The sequence below is a fragment of the Lynx rufus genome, unplaced genomic scaffold, assembly GCF_022079265.1.
Source record: "Lynx rufus isolate CCGP_SWC_20201006 ecotype Redwood Valley unplaced genomic scaffold, mLynRuf1.p SCAF_4, whole genome shotgun sequence".
NCBI classification, from domain to species: domain Eukaryota; kingdom Metazoa; phylum Chordata; class Mammalia; order Carnivora; family Felidae; genus Lynx; species Lynx rufus.
The window spans coordinates 35,603,682-35,616,354 of NW_025814856.1; the positions used below are offsets into that span (position 1 = coordinate 35,603,682).

Below are 12,673 nucleotides of genomic sequence, written 5' to 3' on the forward strand. Positions count from 1 at the left end.
CACTACAGAGATGTTATGTTGTACTAGCATCAAACTGAAAACTAGTTCCTTAAGATAACAAAAGGACTTTTTTTTGTAAAATAAATTCTCCTTGTGAGACTGGAGTTCATTCAATGCCATCTGGGTATACCTAAAATTATCTGAGATACCACGAGGGCATTGTCCTGCCTTTGCAACAGACTAATCCTCAAGTTTTATGCACATCAAGATCGTTAAAGTGTCCTCGGAATTCCAGACCCTAAAATATATGCAAACTCTGAACTGAAAGTCAGTGCCAATAAAGTCCACTGAAGTGAGGCTGCAGTAAGTATAACACTCTGAATATACATAATGGAATTAGACCTCCCATTCCCTCTTACCCAAAGTAAAAAAAAAAAAAAAAAAAAAGAAAGAAAAAAAAAAGGAAAAGAAAAAAATTACCAAGATTATTTTGGATTTAAGAAGAGAATGTGAAATCCCAGCTTCTCCTCTTTATTTTTTTTTTATTTTTATTTTTCCAGCTTCTCCTCTTTAAAGAGCTTCCTCTTGAAATAAATGAAAACCCCACGTTCCACACAGAGAAAGAAGACAAGGGCACCATGCGTGTGCTTCACACGAGGTACACGTGCCTCAGTTTCTCAAGGAATGCCAACTGATGCCACAGGAAGGGTGGGTATTTGCCCAGGTAGGAATGACCCTGGAGTCAGCCGGTGTGGAAAATGTCTGAGGACAAGGAGGCAAAGCTCCATCTATTATGTTAGTAACGCTTCCCTCAGATTGGCAATGTCTGAATTTACTGCCGTTCCTCCTTCAGCTGGGAAACCTGCGCGGCGCATGGTTTCTTAAAAGCCAGTCAACAACGGAGCCTCCCCAGTTCCTGCAGCCTGACGTCCGGCCCTCTTCTTCCTTCCTGTGGCAATGATGGTAGTCACCACTGCACAGTGTAATTTGTAAAACAGTAATAGTTTCGCCAACTTCGTAAGACCAGAGGGAGAACTGAGATAAAGCAAGCGAAACATAACAGTAAGTCTCAACAAATCGTAGCTGTTCTTAAGGTTGCTGTGTATTTGTATTCATTGTCTACGGTGCTGAAGACAAGAGCCGTGCCATCCTCTATATCTGGATTCCTATTTCAAAGGCTGTGCCCAGCTCATGGCAGACACACCATAAAGATTTATTGTATCAGTGAACGTATGCATGGTGAATAAGGTGCGGAAATCCCATGCTCACTGGTAAGTTTGTTTTTTTTTTTAAAGTAGTCTCCTCCACACCCAACATGGAGCTTGAGCTCAATGACCTGGAAGTCAAGAGTCACATGCTCTACTGACTGAGCCAGACAGATGTGCCTCTTACTGGCTTCTTCTAACCTATTATAGACATTCATATGCTGGTATATGTATGCTTTTTTTTTTTTTAACATAGAAACTCTTTATAGTGTTTAATTTGGAAAACAAGACAGTGACTGTGAGCAGGGCAAATGGAGGAGAGTTTTCACCTTTCCTTTTGCGCTTTTTTCAGTACTGCTTGACTTTTCCAACCAGGAACATCTATTTTACAGCATCATTGTTTTTTCTATCAACAGGGATTACCTAGACAGTAAATGCGAGGCATATTGTGTCTTTCTAAGCCTTCTACTTCTGTTGGAATTTTAAAAGAAGTATAAATACTTTTTAATATTTTTTAGAAACCTCATATTATTCTACAACACTCAAGTTATTCCCATCTAACTAATTTTAGGTCAAGAGTTGAAATGTGGCAACTAGCAGGACACATGAATCCAGTAATATTTTTTAAATTCAGAATTAGTTGCCAACTTTTAAAAATCCAGAAATGTCAGGGGCGCCTGAGTGGCTCAGTAGGCTAAGCATCCGACTTCAGCTAAGGTCATGATCTCATAGTTTGTGGGTTCAAGAACCGCGTCAGGCTCTGTGCTGACAGCTTGGAGCCTGGAGCCTGGAGCCTGCTTTGGCTTCTCTGTCTCCGTCTCTCTCTCTCTGCCCCACCCTCACTCACACCCTGTCCCTCTCTCTCTCTCTCAAAAATAAACATTTAAAATAATAATAATAATAATAATAATAAATAAAAACACAGAAATTTCAAATGAAAATCTCGGTTCCTCACTTCTCTTGAAAAATGAGATGGGGTTGAAATATTGGACCCCACAGAGCTGAAAAGTGACTGCCCCTGTGCCCTGGTGCAACCCCCATCACCACCAGGGGCCCTCTCCTGCCCTGGGGCCCTTCCCTGCTGGCTACACTCACTGATGCTTCTGCCTGTCCCTCCCTGGTCTATCAGCGCCAAAAGCTACCATTTGAAAAAATCCTTCGACCCCTGTTAATGCATCCAAGCCAAAGATGACAGTGTCTGCTCAAGGGTGAGGTATCACTTACTTATACTTGTAATCGACAATCCGAACCTCAAGTGTAGATACTGTTTTCAGTGCATTTACCAGCTAGGGAAGAAACAGAAACATTTAGAATTTCTTTTTTTCTTTTTCTTCTGTTTTATTTTCCTCTGAGTCTTAAAATTTCTGTTTTTCATACAAAATACTTTTCAGGTATTACATATCATTCAGGTTTAGTGTTTTAACCCTTAACTGAATTCAAATGCAGATTTCACCCCTTGGTCACATTATTCTACCACCCTAAAATCCTGCTGTGCTGGGTTGTCATTGGGGCTGAGAGCGGAAAATTCACGAGAGGGGGGCACCTGGGTGTCTCAGGAGGTTAAGCGTCCGACTTTGGTTCAGGTCCTGATCTCACAGTTTGTGAGTTTGAGCGCTCATCAGGCTGTGTGCTGACAGCTCAGAGCCTGGAGCCTGCTTTGGATTCTGTGTCTCCCTCTCTCTCTGCCCCTCCCCTGCTCGCACTCTGTCACTCTGTCTCTCTCTCTCTTTCTCAAAAATAAATACAAAACATTAAAAAAAAAATTCATGAGAGCAAAGTGGCACAGAAGCCAGTAGGCGTTAACGGCCATGGTTACTACTTGCTAGTTATTCCTTCAGTTTCTCAATGTGTATTTGCTGGGCACCTACCTTGTTCCAGGTTTTATGTTAAGAGTTTTCTCCCTACCCATTATCTCACTTCAGACAAACCACTTGTGTTTTGGACCTTATCTTCTGAAAACGCTAAATTCTTGGCAGAAAAATGTTTTCAGTATTTCTACACAGAAAAAAACAATTATTCTCTTAGCAAACAAAGCAACAAAGCACGATTAACCTATTATCAGAAACACAGCCATGGTTCTCTATGTCCCTCACAATTAAGCCATCTTGAACCGACCTATGACAGCAATGGTAACCAAAGTATCCCTTCAATTGTGCTGGCATTGCTCGGTACTTTGGTGAATGTCACTTAATCCTCATACAGTCTCATACTGAGTAAATATTCTTATGCCTATTTTTATTAAAGATTTTATTTTTTTAATGTTTATTTATTTGAAAGAGAGACAGCAAGCGAGCATGTGAGCTCAAGTGGGAGAGAGGGAGAGACAGATGAAGAGAAAGAATGCCAAGCAGGTTCCACTTGGCACAGAGCCTGATGTGGGGCTTGATCTCACGAACCGTGAGATCATGACCTGAGCCCAAATCAAAAGCTGGATGCTTAACCGAGTCACCCTGGCGCCCCAAAGATTTTATTTTTAATTAATTTCTACATCCAGCATGGGGCCCAAACTTAGAACCCTGAGATTAAGGGTCTACCGACCAAGCCAGCCAGGTGCTCCCGTATGCCTATTTTTAAATGATACAACGGAGGCTGAAAGATGTTAAGGACCTTTCCCAGAATCTCCCAGCTAGCAAATGGCACAGCCAAAACTAAATCTAGGTCATCTGACCCCCAAACCTGTGTTCTCAGCCAGTACCCTGTACTCTCCCATGTATTAAAAGCAACAGACAGGGATTTACATCCAGTCCCCACCCCCGTTAAGCACGCACACACACACAGAGAATGGAAGTTTCTCTCTCTAGACAGCTCCTGAACTCCCATAAATATGCTGCTTATGTCAAGGAGCTGAAGGAGGGAGGATAGATTAGAATCCGTTTTTCAGGAGGGAATTAATCCCAGGGCATGAGCCCGGGTCCCGTAATAAGATGTGTCCACATAAAACACATCACTTGTTTCAGAGGGTCCCCTGGCAAACAGGCACTTGTTCACAATTTCTAGTCACACCATGGAGGTGGCCAGAGCTCTCTCGACCTTGAGGTTGGGCAGGACTGCAGGAACCACCATCCAATGAGAGCATGGGGGGGTTTTATTATGTATTCACGAATCAAGGTAGAGTCGAACGTGCTTTCCTCTCTGCTTGGTAGCTACCTTCTCAAGTGATGCCAGTTACTGAGACAAAAGCAGCCAGTGGGTGCTCGTTGGCTTAGAGTTCAGATCTGAACTTCCAGATCTCACCTCTGGGCAACATGGTGCGGGCGATCTGTGTGACCGGATGTGAACATGTCGGCGGCTGACCGGCAGCACCCAGCACCACCCCTTTCCACTGGATGGATGATGTTCCTTCGCCAGCCTTCCCGACACGGCCTCCTGTCACATCTATTTGTGTTAGAGCAGTGGCAGTCTCTGGTTCAGAAGCAGGCTCAGACTCTGACCACCTCAGCTCACCCCCGCCTCCATTATTCTGCTCACCAGCTGCGTGACCTCAAGCATGTTTTTTTTTATCGCTTAAGCCTCAGTGTTCTTTTCTAAAACAGAGGATAATAACAAAATATGTACCTCACAGGTTTGCTGGAAGCAATGGGGAACATAGAGTAATATTCTTGGCATATAATTAGCACTCGATATGTGTTACCTCTACCAATATATACTACTGGTCTGCCTGTCCATAAGGGTTCCATCCATCAACCCCAACATGGCATCATTTGATAGATTTGTATTTCCGGGTCTTTAAAACACACACACACACACGCACACGCACACACACCTGCTCATTTCTTCCACCCACAACTTACAATCAATGTCTCATTACAGCGTATGTTCATAATCCATATGGATCTCAAGACACTAATTGCATAATTTTGATCAGCCTGTTAGGCATCCAAACTAATTTGTGTAAAACATTTTACCCATCCAAACCTGCCCCCATCCCCCTCCTCCTGAGCTTTTCCCACCTCAGTGCCACTGACCTGATCAAGCTAAAAGCCCGGGAGTTCACCCTTGATTCTCAGTGCTTGGCCTGACCGAACATGCACCTACATATTCAGCCAGGAAGTATCCCAGACTCGATCTCCGAGACAGATCTTAAATCCATTTACTTTGTCATCTCTGCTGTCATCACCTTCGTCCAAACTCTTCCCAGGGCCACAGTGACAGCTCTGAATGATACCCCCTGTTCCTACTCTTGCAGCCAAAGTGGTTTACAAATAAATGAATAAGCCAGTTCGTGTCTCTGCCTGTGTATTTATTTTCTATTAGCTGCTACAACAAATTACCACAGACTCTATAGCTCACGGCCACACAACTGACCCACTCAATGTCGTGCAGGACAGCAGTCCAACAGTGAGACAGATGGCTGTCTGCAGGGCTGTGCTCCTTCTGGAGGCTCTAGGAAAGAATTCATTTCCACCTTCTAAGAGCCATTGCATTCCTTGGCTCGGGGCCTCTTCCTCCATATTCAAGCAAGGCCCCTGGGCCTGCTTCTGTCCTCATGACTCCCTTCTGGATTCTGTCTCCTTCTTCCACTTTCAAGGACGTGCAGAACTAAAATGTGCTCAGTGAGAAGACTCCAGCTAAGCAGAGAGCTTTCAGGCAGAGGCAATGGTTCTCCGGTGGAGAACGCTTAAAGCCCATTTGTGATTCTATCAGGCCCTCCTGGATAATCCAGGGTAATCTCCCCACTTTCAGGCCAGCTGACGAGCGACCTTAATTTCACCTACAAGCTCAGCATCCCTCTGCCACGTAACCTAATCTTGTCACAGGTTCTAGGTATTCGGATGGGGGCATCTTCTGGAGGACGCCCGGTATTCTGCCTACCACACCCTGCCCAAAACTTCACGGTGGTTTCTCCCACACCAGAATAGAACCCGCTCGTTTTCTCAGCTAGGCCTATGAGGCCGAGAGGATATGGGACCTTCCTACCCCCTGCCCAACTTCTCTGACCTCTTCTAGGGTCGCCCCCACCTTTCCTGCTGTGCTACAGCTGCCTGGTGATCTCTCCATTCCTGGAGCACCTAAAGCCTGGACATCACAGGCCATCTGCTTCTGCCTGGGAGGCTCTCTCTCCTTGGCTGGCTTCTTAGTGATCAGGTCTCTGCCCAACAGCACCTGTTTCCCCTTCCTGCTGCATCTCTGGCCCCTCTACCCCATCACCTTGTTTTACTTCCTTTGTGGCACTTACTACTACCTGAAATCACCTTACTTAGGGACTTATTTACTTATTTCTTGTCTGTCTCACCCAGAGAGCATAAGTTCCGTGAGGGCAGGGATCTCACTTGTCCTCTACGGTAGCTCCAGGGCCTAGAGCACAGCCCAACACACAGCAGGTGCTCAAGACATTTTTGTGGACTCAGTCATACTATTGTGAGAACACCTGCCAACCAGGCTGTTATAGGCAAGGGCCTTGCATGTTGATCTTATCTCAGTTAAATATAATTTAAGAGCTGATGCTGTCAAAATAAAGTACAAAACCTAAGAGGTGAATAATTTCCAGGACACACAGTCATGAAAAGAATGGAGACTCTTCTAACTTAGTCTGCCTCTGGATGCCACAGTATTGCCACACTCCATCAATCATCTCTCAAAAGATACTCTTGCATTTTTGCCGCTAGTTTGTACAGAGGCAGAATGTCTGGCAATCTATGGCAGTAAAGGCAGGACGCAAGAGATAGTTTCTGCCTCTGTTTCCACTCTGAGTTGTGGTAGGTGAACGTTTACAGTAAGGCGAAGCTAGTTTGGGCAATTGGTGGTTTGCTGACCCCCAGTAGGAGTCTAGTAGATGAACTGGGCATAGCCATCAAACTTTGCTAAAACCTAATTAATTTCCAATCAAAGCATATAGCGCAATGTGAAAAAAAATTAAGCGCATTAGTTATAAGAAGTTAAATTCAACATGATGGTATTAAAAACACATACCAAAAACTAACCTCGTTTTGGTTTAGAATTTTCCGGTACTCTGTACTCCGTGCAAGAATGGTGACTCGGATTCTTCCATCCTGTCATCAAAAGGAAAAGGCAAAATAATGCTATATATGCCTGCACAGATGAATGAATACTAGAACCTAAAATGTGATTTTCACAAAGCGATGAAACTCAATCAGGATATATTTAGGGAACGAGTACTTGTTTAGCCTGATTCCTTCAGACTTCCCTCAGGAAATAACACTGCATCCATTTTAGCCACAGAAGACAAAACTTGTTTACTACACTTCTGTTTGATTGGCTGGGTGGAATTTTTAGCAGGGGTTTGTGGGTTAGGTGGGGGCTGGGGGAAAAGCAAGGAGATACGGAGAAAGACAGCAGAAAGAGAATGGAGAAAAAAGTACATTCTTCCACTGTCCCTTATTTATCCGTCATAGGCTGGTGACATCTGATTTTGGATCACTCACTCCAGGCAAGAAATTATTAACCCCAGAAAACACTGTCTTACGCTGGTTTCTTTTTCTGCAAAGGTGCCATTGGTTTTTATTTTGGGTGAAGTCAGGCCCAAGTCAGAACCTATAATGTACTCCTTACCTTGGGGCCCTCCTGTGTGATGTTCAGTCTGTGCAGCACATGCTGGGAAAATGCCCTGAATAATCCCGTGTTCTGACAGCCAGATATCTAACATGAAAACAATAATTCATGTTACAATGAGCCATTCGGCCTTACTATTTAGGATGTTCTCAAGTTACAAATAAACGTGTATCTTAAAATCTATCCAGAATAAGTGTATAAATATGAATATTAACACCCGTTGACATGCTTACCAAAGGGGTATTATAGAACAGCCCGTATCGCATCCGGGGGAGTAGGGAAAAAATAGCTTCTTTAAAACACACCTAAGAATGAAGGTATTGTACAAGGTAAGAGAACACAATTTGCACACTCCACACCAAAACAGTACTTAAAATTACAGAAAACAAATTTTAATTAATCTCTTTTTTGCATTAAAATATTTTGAACAGCAAACTATTTCACTCAAGTGAAAATCATAATTTTGGAAAAGTTAAAGGGAAAAGTTTTTTAATGCTACCTAGTTAAAAACAATTATTCTAGTCATAAAAAAAAAAGCAACTACGAAGTCAAAAATCAATGGTAATAGCTAATAGAAACTCGTATTAAATATTTATTCGATGAGTGAGTCATCTGTAATGACTGTTATTTAGAGACATTTCAGGAAAGTTTCCAGTACCCTTTTGGAATCATAAGTTTTCAAATGTATAACATCATAATCCGTAAATGCTCTCCATGTGTCAGAGAATAGGTCACCATATCCATAGGAGCTCTGAAAGTGAAAACAAAATAGGTTAGGGCCATGGAAGGATGCAATATGGCTTTTTAAAAATGCAACAAAATACTCGAATAAGCTTGTTAGTCTTAAGAACTAATGATGCTAAACCAGCTCAAAAAATCCATAGAAGAAACACGGATATTCATCTTGGGCCTGAGCAAATACCGAATTTGATGGAATGTCATCAGAAATAATCACCACAAGGGGCGCCTGGGTAGCTCAGTCAGTTAAGGGTCCGACTTCGGCTCAGGTCATGATCTCACAATTCTGTGAGTTCGAGCCCTGCACCGGGCTCTGTGCTGACAGCTCAGAGCCTGGAGCCTGCTTAGGATTCTGTGTCTCCCTTTCTCTCTGCCCCTCTCCCGCATGTGCTCTCTTTCACTCTCAAAAATAAAATAAGCATTAAAAATTTTTATTTAAAAAAGAAGTAATCACCACAATTATACTCTTAGGCTGCTGAAAACATTTGGTTTTTCTACCATATCTGTTCTTATACTCACATCTCTGAATGGTAGTTGGTGTGGGGTTTTTTCCCTGTGAGTCTTCTATCCAAATCACAGACATACGACACCATTTGTACACACTAGGGTAGCTCAGTAAACAAAAACAATCAGGGTAAATGGAATGCACTTCTGAAGAAATTTCAAAGCAAGAAAATGCTTTGGAAGTCCTAACATTAAACTATGATGAATGCTTTCTTTTTTTTTTTTTTTAATGTTTATTTTTGAGAGAGAGAGACAGATAGAGGGGAAGGGGTAAAGAGAGAGACACAGATTCTGAAGCAGGCTCCAGGCTCCAAGCTGACAGCACAGAGCCTGACACGGGGCTCGAACACACAAAGTGCAAGATCGTGACCTGAGCTGAAGTCAGACACTTAACCGAATGAGCCACCCAGGCACCCCACCCCGATGAGCGTTTTTCTAAGAAATGATCTCCTCATTGACCAAAGAGTAACATGTGACAATTCCCCATTAACATTAACAGTAATAATAATTATAATAGCATCTTGCATATTTCCTACATCTCAGGCATGCTTTTAAGCACTTAAAATTATTAACACCCCACAAACTTAATAAGCTAGGAGATACCATTATCCCCATTTTACAGATGAGGAAACAGAGATACAAATTTAAGTAGTTTGCATAAATGGCAGTGCTGGTATGTTTGCAGGGTTGAGATTAAATCCAGTCGGTTTGCTTCCAGATTCCAAGCTTTTAACCTCTGCACACAATTGCCTCTCAGAGGGAAATAGGTCTTTCTAGTACATTTACCAAATGCATTCCACTTTTGCAAAGTAGAAATTAATTACATGCTCCCTCAACTAAAGGAAGGAGATCAGTTTCTTTAAAAATGGTATAACTTAGATTGAAAAATGCAGCCAAAAGAAATAAGAACTATGTATTGTAGGATTAGATGCAAGGTCTACAGTTGGTTATACATTATGCTCATGTCTTTTTATCATTATAGCAATTCTTTTTTCAGATTTTGAAATTTTTATGTTGCACATATTAGAGTTATTTCAAAGTTATTGAGAACTGTTAGATGTAGTGATAAAAAAATTTTCCCCTTCGATGTTTCTCCAATGCCATTCTAATAAAGGCCCTTCTCAATACCATCAAAAATGAAATGTCCCTATTCTGGCTCAATAATAAATAAAGGGCAATTAAAAGAGTGATTCGAGACAGTTTCTTGAGATAAAATACTTCAGATAAAATAAGATACCTTTGAAAGGAAAATTTAATAATAAAATACAGCAATCCTGACTTTTCAGGGAAATCATGTATTATTCAGTAACAACCACCTCCAAAAGGTTCTTTTCCACATCCCTCAACTTCAAATTATCTGCCACAAGGGAAGGACTTCTTTCTAGTCTCAGGTTGAAGAATATTTGGATATTCTTGAAGATGCCATAAAATTTCCTCCTGTGTATGTCTCCAATTTAAACATGCACATAACCTATGACTTAGAAAGTCTACTTACAGGAATACATCCTACAGAAAAGCTGGGATGAGTGTATAAAGACACATGTATGTGGGAGGGATGTTCAATGTGTTTCAGTAAGTAGCAAAAAAAAAAATGGCAACACATGAAATATGATTGGGGGGTGGCAGGACATGATACATGCACTGAGGCATGTGTTGGATATCCCTAGCATCTACCAAATATCATGTAACCATACACACAAAAAAATAATAATAACCCTAAATGTACCCACTGGGAAAGATGCCCCTGATATAATACTAAACTAGGATATGAGAGAGTATATTTTCTCTAAGGATATAAACAAACACATCCCTACATAAATTTTATTATATCCTTATACAGATCCTTACATAGATTTTGTATGAGGATATCTTCATATTTGCTAAAGTCAAGTCTTATAAGGGACTCCCACATGTTAACTGCAGTTTGTTACTGTTGAGGGAAATGAACTTGGAGAAGAAGAAGAAGGGGAAGAGACCTTTTTCTTTCTTTCTTTCTTTCTTTCTTTCTTTCTTTCTTTCTTTCTTTCTTTCTTTCTTTTCTTCCTTCCTTCCTTCCTTCCTTCCTTCCTTCCTTCCTTCCTTCCTTCCTTTTTTACATTCCCATGACTTAATTTATTTTATTTTTTAATGTTTATTTATTTTAGGAGAGAGAGAATATGCAAGCGGGGAGGGGGCAGAGAGAGAGGAGCACAGAGGATCCAAAGCCACTAACTGCTGCAGTGTGGGGCTCGAACTCATGAACCATGAGATCACAACCTGAGCCAAAGCCGGATGCTTAACCCCAAAAGAGGGAGGTAGTAGGAGGGTGGTGACCCTGCTCAGCTAAATGCATCCTGCCCCTCCCTGCCACTCGTGGTCAGCCTGCCCTGACATCACGTGCCCAGTTACCAGTTAAGTGAGTAACCTGGGACTTCATGGTGGCCGTGCATCCTATTTACACGCTCCAGAAGGTGCAGAGAAGGGGAGGGCTATAGAAGGTGCTCAGTTTAACTCAGTCCACTTGAGGAAAACATGGAAAAACATGCAACAAGATATAAGGAAGCTTGTGGAAAGTGTCTAGAAAACTTTCCGTCAACTTAATAGGATGTGCAGGGGACCACAGGGAGGAGACAGGGCACTGTGGTTTCAGTGCACAGGATGGGGTCTGACTGCCTGGCCTGGAACCCTGACTCCACCCCTCGCTGACTGTGCTCTCTTAGAACACCCGCCTGCTGCTCACAGCTTCAGCTTCCTCATCTGTAAACCAAGTTCCTAAAAATCCTACTCCCTGGAGGGTTCTGAGCATTCAATGATATAACATAGGGTGTAATTTTTTTTTAAAAAAGGCACAACAAAGGGCGCCTGGGTGGCTCAATTAAGGTCAGACTTCGGCTCAAGTCATGATCTCACGGTTCGTGGGTTCAAGCTCCATGTCAGGCTCTATGTGGACATCTTGAAACCTGGAGCCTGCTTTGGAGTCTGTGTCTCCCTCTCTCTCGGCCTCTCCCCACTCACTCGCTCTCGCTTTCTCTCTCTCTCTCTCTCTCTCAAAAATAAATAAATATTAAAAAAAATTTTTTTTAAAGGCACAACAACCCTGAGTTAATCATCAGGGCTTCTGAGAGCTGGTGACGGTGACCTAAAAGCACTGACAGAAAAGAGAAAGGAACTGTTGCGTCCTTTGCTCACAAAAACAGTTTTAAGAAATGAAACCGTCATGGTAGCAAAACTGGAACTCAAGAGGGAAACACATACTTGCAAAGAAGAAAATCAAAAGACCGCATTATTCCCATGCCAAGAATTATCAACCAATTCTCCCCAGACTTCAAATCAAACTACAAGTCTATGGAGCAGTGATAAAAGGAAACCTTTCTACGCAGCTCCACTATGAGCCTCATATCTGTGAAAACAAAACACTTCCCCAAGTCCTGCACAAGAATCTAACCTTTGTTTAACTGTCTGGCTCTTCTCTCTGGAAATGAACATGGCAGGGGCCAACTGTGTTTCTAAGTAACACTGCTTGTGATTTTTCTAAAAATTTTTTTTATTTTTTTATTTTTTTTTCAGAGAGAGAGAGAGAGCATGCGTGTGAGCACACATGAGCCGGGGAGTGGTAGAGGGAGAGGGAAAGAGAGAATCCTATGCAGGCTATAAGCCCAGCGTGGAGCCCAACACAGGGCTTGATCCCACGAACCTGTGAGATCACGACTTGAGCCAAAATCAAGAGTCAGAAGCTCAACTCACTGAGCCACCCAAGCGCCCCTATTTGCGATTTAAAAAGAGGCTTGACGGGTACA

The 12,673-nt window shown here is 42.4% G+C and overlaps 1 protein-coding gene across 2 annotated transcripts in view; it reads right to left on the reverse strand.

Moving 5' to 3' along the window:
• EOGT (EGF domain specific O-linked N-acetylglucosamine transferase) overlaps positions 1-12,673 on the reverse strand; it is a 37,048-nt gene that overhangs the window by 5,672 nt on the left and 18,703 nt on the right. For both annotated transcript variants that reach the window (XR_006965150.1, XM_047096025.1), the window contains exons 10-14: positions 8,314-8,406; positions 7,889-7,960; positions 7,656-7,742; positions 7,067-7,135; positions 2,370-2,431 (exon numbers count right to left, since the gene is read on the reverse strand). Coding sequence is in view for 1 of the 2 variants with exons in the window: in XM_047096025.1 (XP_046951981.1) it covers positions 2,370-2,431; positions 7,067-7,135; positions 7,656-7,742; positions 7,889-7,960; positions 8,314-8,406 (383 nt within the window). In the remaining variant the exon portion in view is untranslated. The remainder of the gene's footprint in view (positions 1-2,369; positions 2,432-7,066; positions 7,136-7,655; positions 7,743-7,888; positions 7,961-8,313; positions 8,407-12,673) is intronic.